Genomic DNA, 27,855 nt, shown 5'->3' on the forward strand with positions numbered 1-27,855 from the left:
TTATCTCGGGCTACTGGAGATCATGGTCTTTGTATGGATGACTGTCTCATAGCTGCCAATTCAAGAAAGTTTCTGTTTAAGGCAAGGGTTTATTTCCTCCACTTGTGTATATCTTTAGGAATATCAGTCAGCATACCAAAGTACATCTGGAGCCATTTCAGGTACTAACATTTATGGGTTGCCACCTAGACACATGTCTGCCTGCGGACAAATTATCCCCACTGTGCACCACGAAACACCACCAGCATATGTATTGTTGAGAAATCTCTGCTTAATGACAGCAACTCTGTATATGCTGCTTCTTGCCAGATATCAAATGAGAGTTGTACAATGGATGTTAAGGGTGCAATAGTCACAACTACATGATCCAGTGTCACAAAAAAATCTACTTTTCCATATTCTGTCATCTTAGCAACTTTATCTGCAGAACCTGTTGTCTGGCATCCATTTCTTGTCTGCACTGACAAGTGCCACGGTCACCACCGACACTCCTGCAGTAACCTTTTGAAATGTCGGGACCTGCTAGTGCAAGTCTGAAAATACAGAGACTGAATGGTCGAAAGATTGGACATACATATACTAAGTCCGAGATGCCATTTCTCAGAATTCCTCTTTTCTCCAAGTTACGGTGAACTTGGAATTGGTATATTTAAGATCAGTGTGTAGGGGTGTTTAAGGTTGTGTTTAAAGCTAGATGGAATGGCATTTTGCTTAAGTGTGATTGTAATGAGATTTCAGAGTTTGGAAACATAATCAGAGTATAAGGAGTCACCAGCACTGTTCTTTGATTGCATGGTAGTTAGCAGGATCTTGTCAGAATGCAGGCATCTGGGAGGGGTCTAGTGTTGTAGGGTGTTTTGAACAGGGGGACAGCTATTTTTTTATGCATAATTTTGGACATTAACAAACATGAGTAGATCAGGTGGTTTGGTAAGTCAAGTCAGTTAAGGTGTTTTAGGTCAAGGCAGTGGTGCAGCTGGTGGGGTTTGTTTGGTACAGATTTGGTTATTTTGTTGCACGAAACCTCAGATTTATTTTCTAATGTGGTATGAAGATTGGCAAGGATGAAGGGTGCATAAAGAAGTGAGGAGAGGAGGTAGGATGATGCTAGTGTTATCCTAGAGGAGTTGGTGAGAAATGGTTTAGAATGGTAGAGGAAGCCTCCTTTTTGGTGACTTTTCTTAATAGCTTGAGTGATGTGTAGTTCAAATTTAAGCTATCATCTGTTGTCATCCCTACTAATTTTGTGTTAGATATGGATTCAGTTTGGGTATTATTAGCTAATAACGGCTGAATGAATTCTTGTGGACTGAAAAGGATTTAGGGATAAAGAGCATACTTTTCTTTTATTATTTAACAGTAGCTGGTGATCTGTTAACCAGGATAGATGGGACATATTTTTCAGTAATTGATTGGTTTGTTACTATAGCTGTGGGGTATGCTATTGCATCATCTGGAAGTTTAAGATGATCAGTCGATAGATTGCTTCTGCACTACAGCTCCTGCTGTTGACAGTCTTGAGTGAGTTTTTCTAGTTGGGTGAGATTTTTGGGCTGAGCCTACCAGGGTGGCATCATCTGCTTATTGCACAAATGAATGTAGGACTACTTTGCAGAGGTTGTTGGTAAGGATGTTAATAGCAGGAGACCCAGAATTGAATCCCAAGGTGTGCCAACAGGGCTGTTAAGAAAGAGGAGCTTTCTTGCTTCCGTTTGAGAACCTGTAGTCTATCTCTGAAGTAACTATGGAACTATGAGAGTTCAGATTGGGAAGAGTCCTAAAGCAGCAAGTTCTGTAAGCATCTTTTGATGAGAAACTGTGTTGAATGCCTTCGACATATCTAAGAAAAGGGAGGATACTAGGTTACCTGTTCTTCTATTGGAATTTATGATGTTAGTAAAGCTAAGGAGTGCTGTGGTGGTACTACAATGCTGTAGTGCTGTGGCGGTACTACAATGCTGTAGGAATCTGTGAGTATTAGTGAGAAGATTTAATGTTGATAAGATGGTTTAGTAGTTGAGAGTAGATGCATTTGTCTAATATTTTTGACAGGGGTGGTAGAATGCCTATGATTCTGAAAATGGAGACGTCTGTGCAGTCGCTGCCTGTGTGCAATGGTATGATATGAGATTTTTTTTCCAGCTAGTTGGAACATAGTTTTCTATAGATATTGGGTATGTTATTGTGTCAGCTGCAATTTTAATATCTTCTTGGTAGATTGTCAGTGGCTGGAGCTTCAGTTTTAAGCTTTTGAAAGTGCTTCTTAATGGTAGATGTAGATACTGGTTTAAGGGAGAAGATAGTTAAATGGGAGTTACAGATGGGATGGATAGTTAGGGGATAGGATGGTGGACTTTTAAATAAGGAGAGTACAGATTGAGTGAAATAATTGTTGAACGTGGCAAATATGAAGTCTGATAAATTACTGGTTACTGCAGATTGTGTGGTTGTTTGTGCAGGATGCAGTCATTTTTTATGGATGTCCAGGATAGTTTGAGTTGTGTTGCTATCTGTCCTGCAGTTTTGAGTAGTCTGAAATTTTATCAGACTTAATTTTTCCTTTATAAGTTTACAAATGTGTCTAGGTATTTGTCGGGTTTGTTGAAATTTTGTTTTATACAATGATTGCCATACCCTCTCTCTCTCTGTCTCTGTCATGGGTTGCCGGGTCTCTTTTGTGAGCCAAGGGTGAGGAATGGATTTGTTTTCTTTCTAATGGGGCAAACTCATTTAATATGGATAAGAATGTATTATTAAAGTGTGTTACATCATTATCTAGGGTGAAGTTTTAAGAATATCCCATTTGTACTTGTAGAGGTAGGAAGTGAATCTATATCTGTTGAAATAAGAGAGAGGTTATGCACTAGACTATATACTTTGTTTTTGTGGGAATGATGTGGTTGTCTTCAAGCAAAGGTTGGGAGATGATCACTGATGACTTGCAGAGAAACCGTGGTGCTGGTACAGCTAGGGATGATGGAGAGGATTCGGTTTGTTGGATCACTTGTGAATTCCAGTTGTAGTTGTGATTACTTGTGAGAAACTAAAAAAAAATTACAGCAGGAAAAGAGGAGTCGGAGTTAATAAGTTGATAATCTGTTGTGGTCTCCCGGGGTAAAGATTTCATGGTTGAAGTTATGTGACATCCAAATGTAGTGTTTCTTCAACCACTGGGATGATATCGGGTGAACATATAATGCTGCAGTGCAGATGTTGTATTGTTTGTTCTGAGGAGAGAGACTAGTCATTCTGCTTGGCAAAGTTAGGGTGGGTGTTAGGATAGGGAGTAAGTTCTAGGGTGTTTTTATAAATGATTGGTACACCCCTGCATTTTTATGTTTTCTGTCTTTTCTAAGGATATTGTAGCCTAAGGGAAGAATTTCCTGGTTTTGTAGTGTGTTGCTTTCGTCAGGTTTCTGTGGTTACTAGTATGTCTGGGTTGTGTGATGCAATGCAAGCATGTAAGTCATATACTACTTAGGTTTAAATTCAGCTGGAGATGGCTGTTATTTCTGTTTGATAAGCAAGAGATGGTGGAGAGAGTAGGAAATGTACAAATGTAGGTTTTGATTTGAGTATGGAGATTAGGGAGTGTAGAGTATGTTGAACTGCATGAGTGATGAGAGTAGCCTGAGTTAGGGTGTACATCTCCACTGAAGGGGAGTGTGGTTATGAAAAGATAGTAGGGAGGTAGTCATTTGTGTTTGTATTTTATCTTACGATCTATGTTGATTGGTGTACTATTTTGATGTAATTGTATTTGAGTAGTGTGTGTCATGAGCTAGGATAAAGGCTGGATGCTATTGCAAAGTTATAGGGAGTCAAATTTGTAGTTGGGGATAGATGGCTAAAGTAGAAAATGTACAAAGGGCGAAGTTGAGTATGGTAGGATGTGGTGTATGTTAATAGGCATTTTAGTGGTATTAATATGCTGTGGATCAGCAGCATAGTGTGTGATAGAGATAATGCAGGTGAATGATTAATATGTGTAGATGGGCGAGTTAAGTAGTGATATATGACATGATGCAAATGCCAGGTGAGAAGAGTAATGGGGTGAGGAAAGTTTGAATGGTTAATGTATGGAGTGTGGGAAGGGTTAGTGGTGTGTAAATGTAGTTGTAGTGGGGGTTTGGGAATTGGGGGGGGGTAGGGTAGGGGAGCAGAGTGAGCATGAGCGTAGCTAGTGCAGACATTGTGAGCCATGCAGCAGATGGCTTGTTACTGCTGTGGTAAAAACAATGTATAGCTTTGTATTGTGGCACGCTCTACTTTAACAAAGCTGCTTTTTCTAGTAAATGTTTAGAGTACCAGCAATGATATGAACTACTGTCCAGGTAACCAAGAGACACAAAAATCCCTTTGGCACTGTATTACAACTGCCTGTTTTAAGAGCATAAGCTAAGGACTTCAAATAGCATTCATAAAACGGTAGCTATTTGATTAGGGAAATAAGTCTCAGAGCAGAATGTCTGCAGCAGGTTGCTCTTGATCACATGATGTTAAATTATACAATAATTGCAGTTAATAAGTCAGATTTAACTTGAGCATTGATTCCAAGACCTACGTTGGTTGTGAGGAAAGATCCAGTCAAACATCGTTGCAAATTAAACCTACAACCATTCCACAAGATCAATAACAACATCATCAATTTGCTTCAATAATTGTCAGTGGGTGACATTTGCAAAGCAGCTACGTGGACCGCATTAGACAGATTTGCAAAGCTTTATTAATTGGATGTAATATTAAGATTAAGGACCTCCTCTGGAACCACATTTCTGCATACTATTCTGTCATAAGACCTCCTAAGCTGATCTTTTAGAGTCTGTATCCAACATGTACAGCCTGAATCAACCCAGATGTGAAAGCTGTGTACTTACCATAGCATTTTATCTAATTGGTCATTTTCCATACACTTCAGTATGCCCACCTCCCCGTACTAAATTGTCACCTTCATGTCGACTTGGATGAGGTCCAGAGGTTGACAGTTTATACATGAAAGGAAGGTATACCTCTGCACATGAATATATGTAGTTATACAAATTCATATAGTTTGCTATTGATATAGCTATTCATCATTGTACTATTATGTCCTTTCTTTAGCTGTTTTTATATTACTGAATTAAGTTTGAAAAGTATTTGCTAGTGCATTATATGAGTGAGGAGAGGTGCCTAAAGTAACTTGTTCAATAATTACAGTGCACTGACAAGGTTCAACCAGGGCAAGAAGTGATTTTTTGAGTTAAATATATAGGGAGCTACTTAATGATGGATACATGGTAAGATTGGTTTCTAAAATGCATACCCTTTACAGTTTTGTAGATGTTTTATTAAATAATCATTTAGTTTTAATAAGATACATTTTTATGTATCCATTTAGATTTTCCATCTGCTTCACGACCTCGAATGATTCAGTCAACACTGGACCAGTATGCCCCATATAAAGGGTGGAAACTTTATTTTTCTGGAGGTAACCTTCCTTAACTTTTCAGTGTTAGTACTGGGCTTTGATAAGTGCATTGTTTAAAATAATCAAACTCCCAGTCCATATGCATCCATTAATTCCTTCACGTCACCTGGAACCAATGACACCAAGAGTGAGTGGGTGGCAAGAGCTGGTGTGTGTGTGTGTGTGTGTGTGTGTGTGTGTGTGTGTGTGTGTGTGTGTGTGTGTGTGTGTGTGTGTGTGTGTGTGTGTGTGTTAGGAGATTCTGATAATATTTCTAACATCCCCTCACACCTCCATTTGTCAGAAAATATGTTGCAATGTCTGTTTCTTCAGCTCATTGCTAGTTTACCTTGTGCGTACTGCAGCTCCCAGCTAGAGTGCGGTGCACTTTTTTGGTGGCTTTGCTTCCCCCATGTACCAAATGCAGGTGGTGTACTTTTAGGCCTCCTTCATGACTGTGTTTTTGTGTTAGTGTTGTATTGTCAGACTGATATCACTCTCCTGAGATGTAACAGCTGACAGCAATAGCCCAGTGTCTTCCCTCATCATCAGCCTTTTCAGTACATGGGCAGGTAGTCAGATCTACATTATCTGTGGGCATAGCCAGTGTCTAAGCTTATGTGCCAGCTTTTGAAGTACTTTTTATGGCTACTCAGTATTCTTACAGTTTTATTGCTTCAGTTTACAGTGAGAGTTCCCCACTTCTGGAGAAAGTCCAAGCCTTTGAAAAGTTTTTTATGAGCCGGATTGAACTGTATGACAAGGTGAGAATTTTGTTTGCTAGTGTAATGGCAAGATTACCTGGTACTACTGTATTGCATAGCTAACCCTGCTGTTAATGTTATGACTGTATGTTAAATAAGGGAGTATAGACTTAGAGAATGATTTGTTTTTTTTTTTGTTACTGCTTATTTAGCTGACATTGCTGCAGTTGATTGTACTTTATATCAATGGTGTTTTTTTTTCAGGATGAAATAGAAAGAAAAGGAAGTATATTAGTTGACTATAAAGAACTTCTTCAAGATGAAGGATTAGCCGAGTCGATTCCAAATTTCAGTACTGAATTGAAGGATATGCCAGAAAAAATGTTGGCATGTATGGGTTTGGCAGTCCATCAGGTAATTTGTTACACTGCTGGAAAGTAAATACAATTGAGACTTATGGGGGCAAGTTATAATGTTATGTGGACTGATTGTTTTACATCTGTAAACGTATTAAAAAGGAATACTCTTTGTTGCCACAGTGTATGTTTTAATTATTGTTGTACTTTGTTTATTAGATGTCTTGGTCTCCTTCATGGCTGTTTCATTTAGTAGTTGTGAGATATAGAACACCCAGCCTCAAGCTGGCACTCCATTAGCTGACTTTTCTAACAGTTCCTGTGTTGGGAGTGGTGTGAGTACATCAGAGCTTCACTAATCATTTGGGTCTGAGATACACTAAGGTGATCTGTTCTTTCCTGACATTAGTCTAAGCTTTTTGTACAATATAAGCAAATATAAACAGAACGTTTAATGGCAGATAAGGGCCACTTGACCTACTTATTCTGTCAGTTTTGTTTCTTCTTCAATAAATTGGAGATTCTTCTTTACCATCAACTTATTTTTCCAGCCCTTCATAAGAAATGCCTTATGTCTTTCACATGCCTTATTAAATTCCTGTTTGCTTCTTTTTTCCACATGTTGCTTTTTCTCATTAACTTTCCATTTGTTGTTGATGCCCGAGCCCATTTGTTGCACAAACTAGTTACCTGAATCTACAGAAGTTTAGCACTTGGGGTAGTATGGCATTTGAAGACAGTTATTTTTTCAAATGCCTGCTTGTTTCAGCTCACCAGCATGTTGATTTCATGTGAAATAAGCATGGATAAGGGAGGTGAATGTGCTTGGATTGATGGGTTTAGATTATACTGAGTTGCTAGCTCTGACTCTTCTTTTAGGACATTTTGTGTATATTCCTTGACCCCCACCCACCATTTGTACATGTTTGCACATATACAAGTATGCACATACATTCACACATGCAGACACATATTCCTGACCTCAGGCCATGGAGTTTTACTAGTTTTCCTTAGATGCCTCTGTATTTTTGCAAGCTGCATAAAGTAGGAAATGGAAGTTGTCAAGTTGTTCTTACTCTGTAGAAAAGATTTTTTTTTTGTTTGGCAAGATCTCCTTAGTATTTCCCAAGGTATTTGACCTGCTGCAACATCAGTAATGTAAATGTGGATGTCTGCCTTTGCCATTATTCTCCACTTTGGAAAGACAGAATATTTTTATAATTGTCTCTTAAGATATTTTCACACTACAGAGTATAAACTGCGCTTCTTTTTTGTACCATTGATCTTTTTATCAAAAGCAAGACCCACAGATCAGTAAAGAAATCTGAAAAATGTTCTAGATGTAATTCATGTTTTTACAATGCTGTGTTTCAAATAATAGCATTCTAAATTATTTCACCCAAAAATAACAGTGAACACAGACAAACTGTTCTTCTTGCATGACCTTCAGTCTATCTATGCTGTTGGCTGTATGCACACCCAATCAGCAAAGCTAAATTAATGCATAAAACAGGTACATTTTAAAGTATAAACTATCCATTTAGATTTAAAGGTGTCTTTGTAATTTTGTGAAACACAATGGTCAAATAGGATAACAAAACCGAAGTAAGCTAGATCCCCGTTGCTTTAATAGGCTGTAAAGATGTCTTGCCAGCAGGCGTTACCTTACGGGTGACAAGAGACCGACTCATGCTTGTTTTTGTGCTTGAAAAGTTTCTCACTGTTGTGTCACATAACAGGTGGTGTTAATAATAGTGGGTTATTGGTTATTTTTGCAGCATAACTACATGGCTAACTTGTGGCTCAGATGCATAATATAACAGACCATGATGGTCATCATGTAGGGTTTATGTCTTAAAGTTTTAAGATATCTCTGTATCCCTACACTTTCATTTGTATTAATTTTTTTTTTTATTTCAAACTGTTAACATATTTCTCTCCAAAAGAGCACTAGATGTTTGCACTTAATTTTCCAATGGTTGCATCCTGGGTTTTTGAAAAAAATCAAACTGGGTCCCTACGTTTCAAACAAATGTTATCTCTGGAACCGTATGGGTTGCTTAAGAAGTATAAATGGCAAACTGCTCAGCATAAACCAGTGTTGTCCTGTGATACTATTTTTCACATTCCAGATCTTAAACTGGATTTTTATAAGTCACAGTAAATTTTAATGTTGCAATATTTTGTGAACTGCTCACAATATCTGTGTAGTCACTCAAGCTACCCACACACACACACTGTTGGCAGCATTTGTTCATCTGAGAGCTTTCATATGAGGCTAAGCAGTACTGGCTACCTCATTCAACTGTTGTTATTTAGAGGAATATGAACATTGACAATACAAATTAATATAATATGAACAGCAATTAATATCTTTTTAGCTGCACTAGACAGAGGCCAAGTATCAGTGCAGTTGTACTGCTCATTGTGTCAGATTTAAGATTAAATCTTTGAATAACTCGTATGCAGCATGGTTTTAAGCATAACTTTTCTAAGCTTCGTATTATTGTTTATTCAGATGTAAATTTTATTAATATTGCTTGTAAATAATACCATTCTAGTCTGTCAAATAACTGATTAGATCAGTTTTATTCCAGTATTTGTTTGTGAAACCCTTTCCATTTTATAAAATGCTGAATGGAATTTAACATTGTGTCCAGGATTAGTAGACTACTAGCACATTGTGCAGTGCAAACTAGCTTGGATTGCAGCAGTGGAAAAGGGGTGAGCAATTTGAAAACATGGACAATATGATGTGCAATATAGATTAATGAATGTATAGTGACATAGAGATGAGAAACCCCATGCAAGTGAGCCACAGGAAGCCAGTGTTGTGTGTCATAGCCATCTGTAGCAATGAAGTGGGTACAGACAGTGTCTACCCCAGTTCAGTTACCAGATTGAGGACTGTTTTTTATGTGGGTAAGGAAACTATAAGGGACCTAGTTAAAGAATATTACCTACAAGCAAAACAGATGAGGATGTGTGGGTTGACCAGTCCTTGAGATACTGAGGTGTATGTATGTCTTTAACCTTCTTAACTAGAGGGACCTTTCAGCAACTTACTGGGGATGTGTTAGGGATATCACAGGCATCAGCTTCACACATTCTAAACCAGTCTCTTGACATTATGCTCCAGCATGTCGTGCTATACAACTTGTTCCTCAGAGCTGGAGAGGAGATAACCATCATCATGAAATCATTTTAGTACATTGACTATTTCCCTGAACTCCTGAGAGCAGTAGATTATATACATTGCCATCAAGGCCCTGTCTGGTCCAGAGGGCCAGCAATATATCAACATGAGAGGCTTTTACTCCATGTACTGCCAGGTGGTCTGCAGTGCCCCAGGAATTATTTATAGTATAGCCATACACCTTCCAGGCAATTCCCATGATTCACAGATTTGTCACACATCCACTGTATACTTAAGGTTCCTCCAAGTAGATTTCCCAATGGGTCTTCTAGTTGGTAGATGCACGCAAACATGCTAGGTAGACAGATCTGTAAGTGTAGGTCCCATATAATATGCTTGTGTACTGCATGTTATGCCAGATATTCCCTAGAGCCCAGGTTGATGATCCCCCATCTGCAAACCCTAGCCCATGTAGGAAATGGCCTGTAATCCACTAACATACAGAAGTGTGAAATATAGTGCACTATGGGCTTGAAAGTAACCATTTACTAGGTTAGTGTCTACACTAATCAGGAGGGGCACAGCAGTACATTTCAGACATCTGCAGCAAGAATTTTGTTTGTGTCATGCTACAGAACATGGCATTAGGCAAATAGACGCAGCAGGTGACCATCTTGGTAGGTACTTCCATACCATTTGTACCAATAGCAGAAGGGCAGGGTGCAGAGGGGAGGAGCATACAGCAGCAGTACCACAGCTGTGGTAGAGGTAGGGTACAGTACATTGCAGAATTCTGAAAGAAGTAGCATCTGGTCCACATCTATGAATCATGACAAATAACCCAGAATAAAATAATTCATGTATTGTCACACCCAGGCTATGGATGGCAGTGTAAGGATTGGCCACACACTGTATCAAGCATCATCAGCATACCCACACAGGTTATGGGTGGATAGGGCACAGGCATCATCATTTGTACAAGTGGGATAGGGGCACATTGATAGGTGACTGCAACACTGTGTAAAGGGGTAGGATGATGGGAGGTGAACACAGAAGCCACATACTCTGGCAGGTTGTTGGGAGTCAGGGATCACATCCTCCAGTGGGGGAGTGAACCTGCCACAGTGTGCTTATTGGTGGTGTCCACTAGGTTTCCTTACAGTGTCCGGGCTTAATATGATTTGTGACAGGGAAGGTGAAGAGTTAGGGGCTGCACATGTCCACCTTGGTGGTCATACAGTATGTTGATCCTGATAAGTGTGTAGTTTCCCCACACCATGTAACCATAGCCACAGACTCCCCTCCCCCAGAATCCCAAAACCAATGTTTCACATCCTTCCCAGGTATTCGGTATACATTCTATGCCACTTTGTCATAGCTACTGACAGATGTTACAGTGTCATGACATTGTTATGATTTCAAAATGATACATACAGTATGTCATCTCTGTCACTGTCATTGACATCCACCACAAGGTTTGCTGTTCTTGTTGACATGCAGGACTCCAAGTGTATAGAATCTTTACTAAAATGATGGTTCTAAGCAATGTTGCTCCAGATGGTGCTGTTGCTTCACATTACACAAGCAGAAGTCTGTTAGCATGTGTGAATCGCTGCTAGTGAGCAGTAAACTACACAAATATGCTGATATGGTATGCTACTCACGCACACATCCAGCTGTACCTTAACTATATGATCAGTGTGGTCATGCATATGGCATGCATACATCTGTAGAACCTAGTTACACCATTGTAGCCATTGCTAGAGCCACAGTGCAGCACTACATTGAGCAATATTTGATCCACATATGTGCTTCTGTGTATTCAGGACTGGACTTTTCCTCTTCAAGAGAACCATGTATGCTTCAGGCACTGTGGAATGCAGGACTGCCGATTGTTGTGTCAGAAAGAGAGTAGGGTTTTCCTTTTCTTCCTCCATAAGAACCTTAGAGATTGCTTGCTGTGGGAGGTGGACAGAAAGTGAGGAGAGGGCTAAACAACTGTTATAGTTGCTGTTGTGTATTTTTCTCTGCTTGCTATTGTCCCCTTTTCTACTTTCCTGTGCAGAAGGTGGATGACTTACATGAACTAACTGGGATGGTACGTGATGCCAGTGGCATCACCTATTCTGTTTTGTAGAAATGGCAATGGCTACATTGGTGCAACTAGGTTCTACAGCAGTATACATGCCATATGCATGATCACACTGGTCACATGCTTCATATGGAGCCTGATGTGTGAGAGTACCATGGGCATATTTAGTGCATTGCTCGCTGGCATTGATTTGCATCCAGTGGCTGTAACTGGCTCCATCAGCATAGCCTCCATGTTAACAGACTTATGCTAGTACAATATGAAGCAAGAGCACCATTTGGAGTAACATTGATTATAATTATAATTTCATTTGGTACTGTAATCTGAGTTGGTGCTACCCTGACCTGCTTCATCAGTAAAATGCAGAGGTTAAGGAAGGAGCACCCAAAATGCACTGTAAGCATTTTATATAGTGTTGCCTTCTACAGTCTTAATTATTGTACATGTATACTTAGAGTCCAAAGTCTGTTTCCCAGTAGCATAAGAGTGACATGTAAGCATGGTTATGTATTTCTACAGGCAATTGCACCTGGTCTGAAAATGAGGTGTGTATTCCCTCTGCACCATTCCACTATACAGCTGTGATTGTTTTTAAGCAATGCAAATCATTAACAGCATTTTTCAGTTTACCATATTATGTAGTTCCCATGCATGGCTCACTTGTTATTTCAGCACTTATTACTGATGCAGCCATTTTCAAATTATATGTTTATTTTATACTAATAAAGTAAACTCAGACAATCAACTCTTACATGCAGGTATCAGTAATTTGACATTGTGATACTTGGCTTTGTATGCTTAATTATCAACTATTCTATTCAGTCCTAATCCCATATTTGATTTAACACTGATCATTGAGCAAAACAGTTAAACACACAGATTCACTATTTACAGTATATCTCAAGACCAAAAATTAATTAGTGACCATATTTTATTAATCAATTATAAGTCTTATCAACTGGACCAGTAACTTCTCACCTTGTATTAGAGTTTAAATAGTTGTAGATCTTGGGTACACTTTGTCCCCTGCTAGCATTCTCTTCATACAGCATCCCACAAGCCCATTTTCTTACTGTGCAGATCTGTTTCTGATTAGTTTCTCACCTCTCTTGTTAATTGTTTGTCCTTGGTTTTCAGTTTTCTTGTTTTAGCTTTCTTTGCTACTATCATTATTAAAAGGATCATAGCTTTCACTTATTTAGTACATATTATTTTACCACGACGCCACAAAAACATCTCTATACTTGGGTCAGATTCTTTTCACAAGTATAAAACTTAGCATATTATTCAAATAATCTTTGTACAGAAGCAACTCTTCGCCTTTATAGAATATATGTCCCCAAGCACCTCTTTTCTAACCATCACATCTCCAACATGCTCCTCTTTCCTCTGAGGACATTTTTTCAAGTCCCATATGGAAATAGAAATATTTGAGTAAACATGACTATGCAAAAAGTGTAATTTTTCCTGATTTCTGTGCATGTCAAGGATTATGTTTCTCTCCACTGCTCATTTGTAATATCTTTATTTAATTGTTCACTCCATGTTATTTTTACCTTTGCACTGTATTGTTTTCTTAAATCTAATATTGCCTAATATGCTCTACTTATTATTCTTTTATGGACTGCCATTTCTGTCCTTACCTCAGTTATGTACCATTTGTAGTCTAATACAGTTACTTTAGAACCTTTACAAATCTTTCTTGAGCTTTAATGTCAGACCTGTATATACAAATTGATCCGAGTTCAGCAAAGGGATTGTCTGTGCTGCATTTTATCAGGAATGCTACTTTTTCTAAATCGGAAAGACTGAGCGGATACTAAAAGAGAGGATGTATGAACATCTTTATCACATCCAAAGGACAAGACCACCAGTGCCTTGGCCAAGCATGTGATGGAATTCCCTGAAAAAAATTCTCATTGTGGAACAGGTGCACCAAAATCCAAAGGTTGGACCTTAGCATCTTCATCTTGAAAAACGGGAACTTTGATTGGCAATTTATTTTTAAAGCCAACAGCTGGCCAGACTTAACAAGAGCACTTCCATTTCTAGTATCTTGAAATTAGAATGCTTGCTAAAATAAAATGGAATCTAGAGAGCCACATAATGCTAAGTGCACTGGGCAGCGTTGTGACTTTAAAATATTTCTTCTGGTTACATGTCCCACGACTTTGACTGTGGACTATTTAAACTCTAAAAATAGATGAATGGATATCTGAGGAAGTCCTGAAAGGATTCAAGATGAAAGGGCTTATCTCTTACATATTTATGAGTTTTTAAAACTCCAGTATCCATTTTGTTTTATTTTAGAGTGTATTAAAATGTTTGTTTTTAACTTTTGTAGTTGCTACTCTGTGCAGCATTGCTACTGTCAGTAGTTGGAGTGTCTTTCTTGTTACTGTATATAGTATGACCTACTGGTGCAATTCCATTTTTCTAGGGTCTGATTTCCTCTAACCTAAACATTTGTTTATGTATGTAACATTTTACATACTGTTCTTTATATTAATTTCCTAGATCTGCCAAAATGCCAGTGTGTGATCCTGTTCTCACTTCATTGGACAGTATGACTAGCATGGGCTTCCATTTGGCCATATAGTCTGTATCCTGAATGAAGTATATTAATCTCAGTAGTGTGGCCATGTGGTATGTCTCCAAATCTGGAAACCCCAAACCACTTTATTATTTTTTTTTTGTCAGTATTATTTTTTTCCCATTGCACTTTTATCCTTCTGTTATCCCAAAGAAACTGCTGAATTTCCTGTTTCATATTCTCCCATATTTAGTTTCTCAGTTGAGATATATATATATATATATATATATATATATATATATATATATATATATATATATATATTAATAAGGCTAGCCTGCACAAAGAACCAGCGGGACCAAAAACTTCCTAATCATGCGCATCTTACTATCTTTTTCAATAAATTACAGCTTTCACAGTGTTATCTTACTTATAATATTTGAGGAGTTTCTAATCACATTTCTTTGGTTGCTTGCTAATCTGCAAAAAGGGTTATTTTCTCATAAGTGTTTCTCCATTTATATCCAACTATATGTGACTTTCTTATATCCCCATCTAATGGCTCTAAATATAAACAAAGGGTAATGGTGAAAGTGGACACCCTTGTCTAGCTCCTCTTATAAGGCCAGACATTTTAAACAGCTAGCCACCACACTTCACCCTAGTTTGAGCTCTTTGGTAGATATTAAATACTAATGTTGGTCGTATTAGTGGAAATTCAAATGCCTCAGGGTTTCTCTTCATAAGTTCCCAACTCACTCTGTCAAATGCTTTTTCAGCACCCATACCTATTAACATTTAGTATATTATTATTGTTCAGTGCATTGTTTTGAATCAAAAGGGTTCTGCTTATAGTCAGATCTTTAATTACTTTCTTCAAAACAGCACTGATCTAGGTCTGTTTTTCTTTGTAGTATATTTGCCATTCTTTTTTGCCAGAATTGTCATAAACCCTTTGTAATCATGATTCAGAATTGAAATAGGTCTGTATTACCCTGGATTAAGAGGATCTTTTTCCTCCTTTGTTACAGCTACATCTATTGCTCCTTTCCAACTCAAAGGCTCATCGCCGCCCAGAAAAAATATATTGTTAAAAACTTCTACCAGACTTTTGTCATCTCTTGCTGATACTTTTTCCACGCTTCTTTAGGAATCCCGTCACTACTAGGGACTTCCCTGTATTGTCATTGTTTCTTTAATTTCTGTTTCCTTTATTTTTAATGTGAATGCCCCTGTTTCTACTTCTTTTATCTGAAGAAGTTATAATTATTATTGCTTCGGTGAATTCCTTACTCTGTTAAGCTTTCCAGATTCACTTTGTGGTAGTATTCTACATCTTATTTGCTTTCATTGAGTCTACAATTCTTATCTTCACTTTAAAATTATCCCATTTCTTTGCAAGGTCTTTACGAGTTAGGTTAAAATCTAATAACACGTCAGATAAAGTTTGGTCTACACAGTCATTAAACTGCTTTCTTTTCAGAAAGAATACTGGAAATACTAATGTTTATTACAGTATACATTTACTTGCTTACAGCAAGAGGTTCTCCCGTTCGATTCTCCGCTGGGCTTGGGAGTGCCTTCTGTGTGGAGTCTGCATGTCCTCCCCGCCGTTGGGTAGCGTTCGAAAGACATGCGTGCATAAATGGGCGTGCCTTCATTGAAGGTTGGGCGTCGAGCTGGCACCTCGGCGTTTCGTAAAAAAATCTACTGGCAATCATTAGCGGACCAGAGTTCCGCTGTGGCGACCCCTTACCGGGGAAAAGCCAAAAGACAAACAAACAAATTTTACTTGCTTACTTAAGTGCGTGGTCTGATACTATAGCTGGATGTCTTTTCATGTTTTGGACCATGTTACAGTATTCTTTCGATATGTAACATCTGTCTAATCTTACCCAAGAACCATATTTCCTTGAAAAATTAGTATAGTCCAGTTCTTTCTGCCTTATTTTAATTTTGACAATAAGCCCAAATACATACATATATTTCTCTAAGTGTCTACCCTCAGCCAGCATTTGTGGTATCTTGAACCTACAGAGACATATTTCTTATTTTCTGTAGTGTTCAAGTCTCCTGTTACTATTGTACATCCTTGATGAAAGGAGTAACATCTCCCATAATGCACTAAACACAAGACAATAATGGCACCTAGGAAGTCAGCAAAACAAAAAAAAATCTAATAAAATGGATGCTCTGGTGTTGAAACACCACTATTTATTCACATTATCTCCCATAATGCCCTTTTATATCTAGTCTCACTACTTTTGATGGACTATGTAATGTAGCAATTGCAACTCTTACACGCTCCAACAACCTCTCACTGCTATAAATCTTCCTTGCCTGTTCTTCGTTTGTTCCTCAGTCTTTATATTTATGCCTTTTTTAATTAATATCACAACCCTTTTCTATTAATCTCCTTCTATTCCAGCAAAGAAACCCTCCTTACCACTTTTCTTTACGAAAGCTTTGTGTTCTCTATATCATGTTTCCTTTAACATTATTATTCGTACATAACTATTATAAATCCAGGTCAGTACCTTGTCTTGTTTTTCACCCATTATCAACAGGCCTGTATATATTTCAAACCAACAGATGAAATTGTGCCATAGGTTCATAGGTAGGTACTAGGCTGTCGGCCCAGGGGCCTAAGTAAGCCTAGCCAACAAGGTTTCCTGGCTTATGCCACCCAAGAAAGTTAATTTCCTGTGCCACTGTCGAGCAGAGCCACAGATGTGATCCCTGGGGTGTATTTCCTATTTCCCATCCACATATCAAGATTTTTCTTGAAGAGTGCTAATGAGGAACTTTGCTTGACATAGATGGGTAGCTTGTTTCAGAGTATAGGAAGTCTCTGGGACATGAATCTATCCCTCCAGTATGTCCTTTTTATTGTTGTGACAAGGTTTAGGTCCCTAGAGCATGTAGCTTGGAGGGATTGGGATTTCTTTAGGTGTAGCATGTCCAACAGCTGTGGGTTTAACATAGCTTTATATGTTAGGCAGAGATCTCCTCAGAGCAGGCGATATGCTACTGAGTAAAGCTGGAGTTTTTTTGAGATGGTCAGTGTAGGGCATCTGTTTGAGGCCAGTAATCCTCTTAGTGAGGTACTTCTGTGGCCTTTCCAGCTGCTGCAGATGTCTAGTGAGGTACATTCTAAAAGGGGCATTGTACTCTTTAATGGGTCTGAGTGCCGAGTAGAGGGGAACAGTGACCTCTTTTTTCCTGGATGAGAACCCTTTTGTGATGAGGTGTGCCACATAGAAGGATTTCCTGACTGCTATGGTGATGTGATTATCAAAGGAGAGACTACGGTCCACCTGGGTCCCAAGGTCTATTATCACACATTCGGCATTAAGTAGACCGCTGTTTATGTGGTAGTTCATGAGTACAGAGTTTTTACCAAAGGGAATGACAATGCACTTTTTGGCATTGAGCTTGAGGCCATGCCTCTGACACCAGGCATCTGTCTCAGTGAGGCCCTGCTGTAGGATGTCCACATCATTTGGGGACTCAACTATGGTTCCTAGTTTGCAGTCATCTGCGAACTTCGTTAGCCAGAGGCCTTCTTTGTTAGCCTGTACTTCAGAGAAGTAGATACCAAACAGGAGAGGTCCCAGGACTGAACCCTGTGGTACTCCACTTGTCACTGGTTTGAAGTCAGATTTGGAGACTGCAACTTTTACAGTGTGGGTTCTGTCAGTGAGCCAATTGGCAACCCATCTTGTGACGTAGGGATTTATACCTATTTTAGTGAGTTTAGCTATAATTCCAGAATGGGGGATGGTGTCGAAAGCCTTGGCGAGGTCAAGATATACGCTCCATGGTCTTGCAGACCAGGCTCGTCAGGCTAATAGGGTGATAGTTCCCAGGATCAGTGGTGGCTCTCCCTTTGTGGAGTGGGATAACTGTTGCTGTGCACCATTCAGTGGGCACAAAGCCTGATGTGGGACTATGATTGAACATGGTGCTTAGGTGGGGAGCAAGTTAGTTCTGAAGTCCGTGTAAAATGCAGCCTGGGATGTTGTCCGGTCCCATGGATGCTGCGTTTTTGGTTTTACTGAGTGCAGCTTTTACCTGCATAGATGTGATTACAGAGACTCTGCATTCTTCCTGTATAGATATGGGCCCTTTAGGGGGTGAGAGGGAGGTAAAGTTAGCACTGAACCTATCTGCCAGAATCTTGGCAATATCAGTTGGTTCTGTAATTTCGTGCCGTTGTGCTGTAACTCAGAGCAGATCTGGGTGTTGCCATTGAGATTCTTGACATAGCTATAGAATGCTTTGTGGCTGCCCTTAGAATCAGTGGCGATTTTGTTTTCGTAGTTAGCTTTGGAGGATCTTATAAGGGATCTCAGCTTCTTACTGAGGCTGACCAGGGAGCTCCTACACTCATGGGATTTTACTCTCTTCTGCAACAGTTTCTTCCTTCTGTTGTAGAGTTTGTTTATGACAGGGGACCACCAGATTTGCTTCCTTTTTTTGGAGGATAGCGTCTTGGTTCTGTTTGGGATAGCACGATCCATGCACTCGTGTAAGTGCTTATAGAGTGCATTTGTGTAGGATTCAGTATTCGTAACTGTATTGTCCATCTGCATGGGTGTCATGAAGTTCGCCACATCTGTCTTAAGAAGCATGAAGTTGGCTTTGGAGAATTTTTTTACCATGGTTCCTTAATGGTGGGTGGGGGTGGGATATGGATATCTAGGGTGATTAGCTTATGGTCGTATCTAATCAATGAGGAGTTGACTTCCGGTGTGGAACACCAGTCACTCATGCTGGTAATGATTAGGTCTAGGATATTATTACCCCTGGTGGGGGTGTGGATAAGTTGATCCAGGGCATTGGAATTTATGAATTCCAGAAAGCGTTGAGCGAAGGAGTGGGTACATGAGTAGTTTTCCCAGTTAATGGTGGGGTCATTGAAATTGCCCATTATTAAGGTGTTTGGTCAAACCCTAATATTTTCCAGTATATCAAGAGGGTCTATATTATATCATCGAACGCTTAAAAAAAGAACGCTGATTGATCGACCTAACTTAACAGAAAGCTTACAATCTCGAACTGTGAGATCAGCGATTTTTTTCCCATGGAAAAAATTGCTGATCCAAAACACATACACACAACACAAACACACCGAACAAACAAATCCACACACATACACCTAAAATCTGATACCTAACCCTACACTAAACTATGCACACACCACTAACTACCCACTTACCTTAACCCAAACCCTAACCCACACTCACCTCACCCGCTCCCTAACTCACTTAAATCCGCCCTAACCCTCATGTCCACTCAATCGCACACACACTTAACCCGAGCCCTAACCCTAACTCACCTAAATCACCCTAGTACTCACATCCACACAATCGCACACTTACCTAAATCTGACCGGTAACTTTCCACCATAACACTGAAAATACCGAAGCAACAGAAACGGACAACCAAATTCTTTCCCTAGGAAAAAATTTGAGTTTCTGCTGCTTCGATATTTTGCAGTTTCGCGAAAATAAGTTTGATCAATCAGCGTTCGCTTTTTTAAGTGTTCGAGGATATAATATAGACCCTATCAAGAAAAGAGGAGTGGGAATCCTGGGGCATGGTGGGGGATCTGTAGCAAGCTACAATTTGGATTGCAGTTTTGCCCAGAGTTAGTTGCACTTGGATAACCTCGGATGCATTATGCTGCACAACTAGCCTGGAAGTGTGGATATCCTTAATGAATATGGACACACATCCTCCTTTGTTGTTCTGGTACAGGTTAGATGGCCGAAAAGTGTGGTATGAGTTATAGCCTGGTAATGCAGTGGTGCTCTCTAGAGCCTTGAACCAGATCTCAGTCACTGCACAGATATCTATGTTTTTCATTTTAAGGAGTGCCTCGAGTGAGTGCATTTTGAGGTTTAGACTTATAGCATTGAGTAGCTTTACCCTCAGTTTTTGCTTGCCTGTTCCTGTTACAGTGGTGAATATGTCATTTGAACCTTGTCTAAAAAAGGCACTATAAGGTCGGCAACGCCCTTAGCCAGTATCTGGAATCCCAGGGGCTACAGGTGCAGGCCATCTCTGGCAAAGCCTTGTGGTCTGTTGACCATGTCATCCCAGGCAGACAGACACTGGATCCCCTTAGAATGACACCAGAAGCTTAGTCAATTGTTGAAGTCAATCATTTTGTCCTTGTACTGCGGTATCATTCTGGGTGATGGCAGGATGTTACTCAGGGCTAGGGTCATACCTGCCTGGGCTACAAGATCGGAGCGCTCTTCCATGTCTCTTTTCATGTAGTCCAGGGAGGTTCATCTCAGGTCATTCACACCAACATGGACAATGACAGAGTCATATTTGTACTTGTTGTGGAGTGACCTGAGTGCGTGGGTTATGTGGCGGATCTTGGCACCCGACAGGCAGCTGACAGTAACCTTGTCCTTGTTTAGCCTGGTGAGTGGGACATCAGTGTGCCTGACTATAGAGTCACCTATGACTAGTGTGTTGGGTACATTGTTTTGCCTTATGGGCTGTGGTTTATTGGCACACTGAGTCTGTGGGCTGTGTCCCATTTGGGTTGTGTTGGGGGCTGGAGGTTGCTTGCGTTTCTGCTTTGGAGGTCTCTGTTGCTTGAACAGATTATTATTGGGAGCCTCTGCGAATGTTTTTGTGTTTCTGTGTGTGGATTTTGGTGGTGTAGGGTTAGTGGGACTATGTGATAAGTGTGGTGTGGTACAATTGTTTACCTTCTCCTCTTGACTGTCAAGTTCAGTCTTGGTTGGGGAGAGCTTTACCTCCCATTTGGCTAGATAAGTGCATTTCTCACAGGTTGTGGTGTTGGGTGGTAGGAGGAGAGGGTTATCTGTGTACATGAGACAATTGCTACATTGCCCCAAGATGCTCAGATTCATCAGATAGACAGGAGAGAACACTGGGAGCTGAACCTTGGACATGCCTGAATAGAAAAACTACTTTCCTTTAAACAAGTGAGGAAAGTGAGTATAGGAGCTGTTTTTCTCAAAGCAAGTGAGCATAGTAGCCATCCCCCAATCTACTCCCCTTCAGCCCAGCTTTAGGTTGAGGAACAAAAAAAAAAAAAGCACTGAATTTTAAGCTGTAGCAAAACTACCTACTGTATTTTCAGTAAGCAGCAAGCACACCGATCGACCTTATGCCACACATGAAATGCTGAAGTGTTTCAGTCCTTACAGCAAAAGTAGTATTGAGATTCATTTATGAATGCCGATAATGTCTGACTGACTACTGACTGGCATCTGCCAATTGCTTCTTCTAGCACTTTGTGCCCAGGACTTCTCCCAGGCCTAACTATGCCTCTAAATCAAGTGACCAGAAGAGCAACCGATCAATAATATCAGCCACCCAGGTCAGTGAGTTCTTTGGATTGATGCCCTATGCGTAGGACTGCTGGCCAAACATGCTAGAACCCTACCTAACCTCATTTTGGTGTTTTTCCTCCATTATGTATTGTTTCTCATTCCTTTGCTGTTGTCCAGCCCTCTCCATCAGGTCATCTACATGTGTATGTCTATATTGATCCACTGTCCTCCTTACCTTTTGTATGCATTCTCTCCCTGTCTGTCTTAATCTAATGTTCATCTTCGTCTGCTGCTATCTGCTCTTTTCTTTGTATCCCATCCAAAGCCATCCATTAATCCATTCTCCACCTTCCCTTCTTTGTAAAATTTACAAAAGGGGCACTTTCCCTGCCAAAAACGTTACTCTCCCTCCTCTTCACCTTTCTTATCTTACAGTTACCATTGCGTGTTTCTCTCTGATTCCTGTTGTCCCCTTTCCTACTTTTCTATCTACCCTATTTTATCCCATTTATGTGATGAACAAGGTTTGTCCTGCCCTATGGACATCCATAACGGCCTATATGATGGCAGCCGTGCTGCCTTACTTGTGCTGAATTAGCATAAGATGCAGCAATATGGTACTACATTGTGCATATGAGCAGAAACTGACTTGGTCACTGTAGCCTGCCTTCCTAATGACCTTTCCATGTGCCTTACTGTAGTGCTGCTACAGCTGTAGAGCATCCAAGCTCTACTACTTCTGTTATCATTGAGCTTCTCTTTAACACTGTGGTACTTTGCTCAGACTGCCAGCATTGCTCAGTGTCTAATATGTCTCATTATCTCTGTGGCTTTTTGCCCAACTGCCTCCTCAGAAGATAACCTGCTTTTCTTGTTTGTAAATCCTGGCCTATTTGTCATTTATCATTTTGGTACAAATGCTGTTTTTTGCACCTAAATATCTGAAAGGGAGTAAACCCTTAATCTTTACAGCCAACATTTTAATAGATGTATAATAGTCTGCACTGAAAGATTATATAGGTTTGTTTGAACCATATTTCACTTTATCATTCCCTTCCTCTGTCACTACTGTCATGGTAGTATTCTTTCAACTCAGTGGCTAGTCACTTCCCATTTCCCATTCCTTTTTAATTATCTATCTGACAAAATGAAAGGAGTTAATTCCATGCAAATTTCTTGCAAAGATTGTTTTTACTCCATTTGGATGTTGTGCTTTGCCAACATTTAGGCTAAGATTTATAGATAAACACTGCATGCTAATATTTAAGGAATTTGCCATACAAAGCAGCTGACAGTGACTAGGCATTGTCTTACAATCACTAGTACCCTTCTCCTGACCACTTCATAAGCTATTTAGTGCAGCGCTATATGCTGCATGTCTGTGGATTCCAGTCAAAGTGTTTTATATGCCCCTTATTTACTTTGTTGTAAGGGTTCTTTTGTCCAGTTTTTCCTTTCCTTGTGTAATGTTAGAAATTCGTTATTACTTAAGGATGTCTGGACAACATCCAAATAAGCCTCTATGTTTTTGATTGTCCCTTCCACTTTTATATGTAACTTGTTTCTCTTAACTGTCCATGATTTTCAAGGACATCCCTGATTTTACTCAAATTTTAGCTCTGTCTCTCTTAATCCCTCCTTTTTGTGGAAAAGGTGATGAATTTCACTTAATAAATAATGACAATAATTGGAGATATAGAATTCTTTTACTTCACAAAATATGTACTAATTCACATTGTCTTATTCTTTCAATGTCTTATGTTAATAGTATTAACATTTTAAGTGTCCCTGATTGTCCATGATTATTTCTGGATTTGTTCCTGATTCATTGAGAGCTGTAATGTTATGGATTTTGAAACCACAACTTGGAGAACTTGCTAATGGTATCTTGTGACAAGTCTTTGTGGTCTAGACCCATATTACCCGTACTCTGAGGTTTAAATGCACTAGTCTCATCACTGTTTAATGAGTCAGAGTTCTAGTAGTGTACTAGTTTCTGGGTTGCCACCTTTCTACTGTGCCATTTCCTGACAAAGAAGCCCCGCCCCATGCACAATCAAGCCACACCCCTTTATTCTAGCACCCTTCAAACACAGGTCAAGGTAAACATCACGGTGATGATAGACTAGAAAAGACAGTTCTACAGTCCAAGCATCCTATACAAATCATGTAGTCATATATTCACTGTAACATCAAATGAACTAAGCTTTGGTATAGATGGTATACCCTAGAAAACACAGATAAAAGGTAAACAGTTGTGATGACAAACTAGACAAAAAGCTACATTTAAGCCTTACTATAATATGAAGACTGTATGACATAGACACCCTAGGAAGAAACACAGGTCAAGGTAAACATCACGGTGATGATAGACTAGAAAATATAGTTCTACAGTCCAAGCATCCTATACAAATCATGTAGTCATATATTCACTGTAACATCAAATGAACTAAGCTTTGGTATAGATAGTATACCCTAGAAAATACAGATAAAAGGTAAACAGTTGTGATGACAAACTAGACAAAAAGCTACATTTAAGCCTCACTATAATATGAAGACTGTACGACATAGACACCCTAGGAAGAAACACAGGTTCAAGGTAAACATCACGGAGATGACAGACTAGAAAAGACAGACCTACAGTCCAAGCATCTTATACAAATCATGAAATCATTATATATTCACTGTAACCAAGTCCAAAACCAGATTAGAAACTGTTCTAGTTAATAATCACCACATGTTGAACATCTAGATACAGTTACACACATCTTGTCACCATCAATGAATGAGATAGTGCCAGCACAGCTAGTGAATTAATATAAATGTAATATTTAAAAAAATTCACTAGTAGCTGTGCTGGCAATATTTCATTCCCCTTGTCACACTAATCTTTGAAAATCTACCTTAATTCCAAAGAATTCATCCATTAAAAAAATTCCACTTACCTCCAGAAAAAGCAGCAGCAGGGCTACTTAAACAAGCTCTCAGCCAGAAGAGAACAGGGCCAGGCAGCTAAAGGGCCAGCAAGCAGCAGGCAGGTGGGAACACAACACCACCCAGTCGGCCAGTCCACAGCACTTCTCCAGGGCAAGACTCCAGCAAGCAAGGCAAGCAGCAGGGCTAGGGCAATCCTTCCAGGGAGCAGCAGCAGGGCTAGGACAATCCTTCCAATCCAGGCAGCAGCAGCAGGGCTAGGGCAATCCTTCCAGGCAGCAGCAGGCAGCAGGACTATGGCAATCCTTCCAGGCAGCAGCAGGGCTAGAGCAATCCTTCCAGGCAGCAGCAAATGAAACCAGCAATCCACCGAAGACGTCCAACCAGCAAGAAATTTCAGACCGTAAGCACCTTTTACAGTACAGATTAAAAGGTAAAATTAGTAGCTGAAGCGCCGCTTTTTATCCACTAATTTTCGTGGGCTTTCCGGGGATTCAACTTGCAAATCTACGTGTTGATTGGCTGCTTGCTGCATGAGCCTCTTCTGCAGCAAGCAGCCAATCAGTTGAGAGTCCAAGACGGGAATTTAAATTTTTTTTTTTTTACCTACATATGCGCTGACGCTGACGAGCCTGACGTCGCTTTCCGGACTCCCACAGCAAGAACCGGAGTGCCCTACTGATTTCCGGGCACTCTGGAAAAAAAACGGAGGGGTGGCAACGCTAACTAGTTTTGGTGCAGAACTCCTAATCTTATTGGTTTAAATACCTCAGTATCCCTTCTGTTTTGACCTCTATTAAGCCCTGCAGTTATGTTTTCTGGAATAATTGCCTGTGTGAGTTTTCCTCCCATTTTTTTTAGGACACTGCATAAACTTTCTTGCTTGTTTTCCCAAACTAGTCTGACACAAACCAAAACACATATCTACAAGGACATCACTTAAATGTTCTTCTTTCGATTTTTCCCAGTTAGGGGTCGCCACAGCAGAACTCCGGTCCACTAATGATTGGCAGTAGGTTTTTTATGGTGCCAAGGTGCTAGCCCGATGCCCAACCTTCAACGAAGGCACACCCATTCACACATGTCTTTCGGACGCCACTCAACTGTGGGGAGGACATGCATACTCCACACACAAGGTGCTCCAGCCGAGAATCGAATGGGAGAACCTCTTGCTGTGAGGTGACAATGCTACCGCTGCACCACCATGGCTTTTATAAGGACATCACTTAAATAAAATATTTAAAAGCATATTTTATGTGGGGAACTTTTGTCCCCCTCCCCTCACATGGGGGCTTTTCCCTCAGGCCACCTGAATTATATATACCAACTTCAGAGATGCACGTCTGTGACCTCAGTGTGGTTTGCAGCACAGTAGTGACTCAGTCAGTGTAGTGGGTAGTCAGTGTAGTAATAACATGGCATGGTATCAGGAATTTTACTTAACTGCAGTAATTCTTTTCTTTGCATAGAAAATTAATTTTTTATGGGAAACAGAGGTTTGAGAAGAACCAAACAAAAACTTGGGATTTCATACGTTGATTAAGGTTAATATTTGTTGGCATTTTTTTCCAGTTATGAGGGATTTGTGTTGATTTTGTGATCACTGACTTTGCCCAACAGTGTGAGCAAAATGTTACATTTATCATTTTCAAATATTTCACCAAAAATAACATGAGATATGTATGTCAGTTGACTCATCCATAGCTGTTTATAAAGATATTTATTTATTTATTGCTTTTGTTGATCAGCGTAGTCAGTATGGCTTGTAATAACTCCTTTTCAGTGAAGGCCTGGGGAGGAAGGCTCCCGGTATGAAATAAGCAGTTTTATACAATAGAGAAAACTGTAAAAATTAAAAATACAATACAGGCATAGAATAAGTAAAAAGCAGCTCTATCAGAAAGAAACTACAGTAAGTAAAATATTGTTATTATGTATTAATGAATGACAAACTGACATACATAGTGGGGTTTGAAATGTCAAATTGCAATTTTTCATTTATAGATAAGAGAAATTAGAAAGTGGTGGTGTGGAGGTACAAGTAGAAAGCATAGAGAAGTTGAGGAAAGGTGAGTAGTGTGTAAATTTGTGTTGTAGTGAAGCTGAGGTAGGAGAAGATGGGTAGTGAGTATGAGATGTAATTCTGCTGGTGGGGAAAACTTGTCAGGGGGCAATTAGAAACCGTAGAAGAGGCTGTTAAGGCAAAGGGATAGAAGATGGTAGGAAATGTACATTGAAAATTTGCTTAGTTAAGGTATATTAAAATACATTTGCAAAGAAATTGGAATATCTTCATTATTGCTTTGTATGTTTAACAGACTATGTTATGAAATATAAATTTATTTCAAGTGAAACTTTCAAAAAAAAAATGAAAGTAATCTTGTTTTTTTATGTTAGTTAATTTAATATTGTCACATCATCACCAGGAAGGTTCAGTGCTGAGACCAGAGTGAGGCCTTATTCTTGAATTAAAAAGTGGTTGTTTATTTTTTATTCTGATATTTGTGCATTTTTTATGATTAAGCTCCTTCACTCTTGGTGTGGCAATGTTAACTGAGACTGGAGAAAGGATATGTGTAGCCCTTTCCTTAATTTGGGAGGTGCAGCTGAGCAGGAATAGAGAAAAGGCTGATGTATATATAATGTTGCCGTAGTCTTATAGTACAGTGAACCAGAAAGTCCACATCCTCTTTGGGGAGCCTATTTTACTCTCATTAACTACCCCGTCACTATATTTTGCTTAGTTCTGGTGGGATGCATACTAGAATAGTCTAAAAAATAAATTTATATTTCTTTCTTTTTTGTATATCTCGCTGGTAAGTTTACCATGTTCCTTTGATATTGTCACGTCTGTATAATTTATACTGGTGTCACTATATTCTATGGTATATTCTAAAAAGAACCTAAACTGCTGATGTGCTTATGAAACTCTTCAAGTGCATCAGTGCTCCCTCTCCACACCAAAACAATATTGTCAATAAAGCGTTTATACAAGAGAATATTGTTTATATGCATGCTGTTGAAAATGTGTGTCATTTCCCAACCATGCATAAAAATATTTGCATAACTCGTCTGTTTGTTTGGCAGTACATGTTGTTGTTAAACTCAAAGTAGTTGTAGCTGAGGATTATGTCTATAGCTCAATAATTAATTGTGTAAACGCTTTATTGACAATGTGTTTTTGGTGTGGAGCGGGAACACTGATGCACTTGAAAAGTTTCATAAGCACATCAACAGTTCTTTTTTAGAATATACCCTAGAATTTAGTGACACCAGTATAAATTATATAGACGTGACAATATGGATAGAAAATGGTAAACTTACCAGCA

The 27,855-nt window shown here is 39.4% G+C and overlaps 1 protein-coding gene across 1 annotated transcript in view; it reads left to right on the forward strand.

The window, feature by feature from the left end:
• Positions 1-27,855, forward strand: part of MCM8 (minichromosome maintenance 8 homologous recombination repair factor) — a 929,462-nt gene that overhangs the window by 58,443 nt on the left and 843,164 nt on the right. The window contains exons 3-5 of the mRNA XM_044056450.1: positions 5,378-5,467; positions 6,128-6,210; positions 6,415-6,564. Of these exons, the coding sequence (XP_043912385.1) occupies positions 5,378-5,467; positions 6,128-6,210; positions 6,415-6,564 (323 nt within the window). The remainder of the gene's footprint in view (positions 1-5,377; positions 5,468-6,127; positions 6,211-6,414; positions 6,565-27,855) is intronic.

The sequence above is a fragment of the Protopterus annectens genome, chromosome 1.part2 (assembly GCF_019279795.1).
Source record: "Protopterus annectens isolate FY-2018-M chromosome 1.part2, PAN1.0, whole genome shotgun sequence".
Classification (NCBI taxonomy): Eukaryota; Metazoa; Chordata; order Ceratodontiformes; family Protopteridae; genus Protopterus; species Protopterus annectens.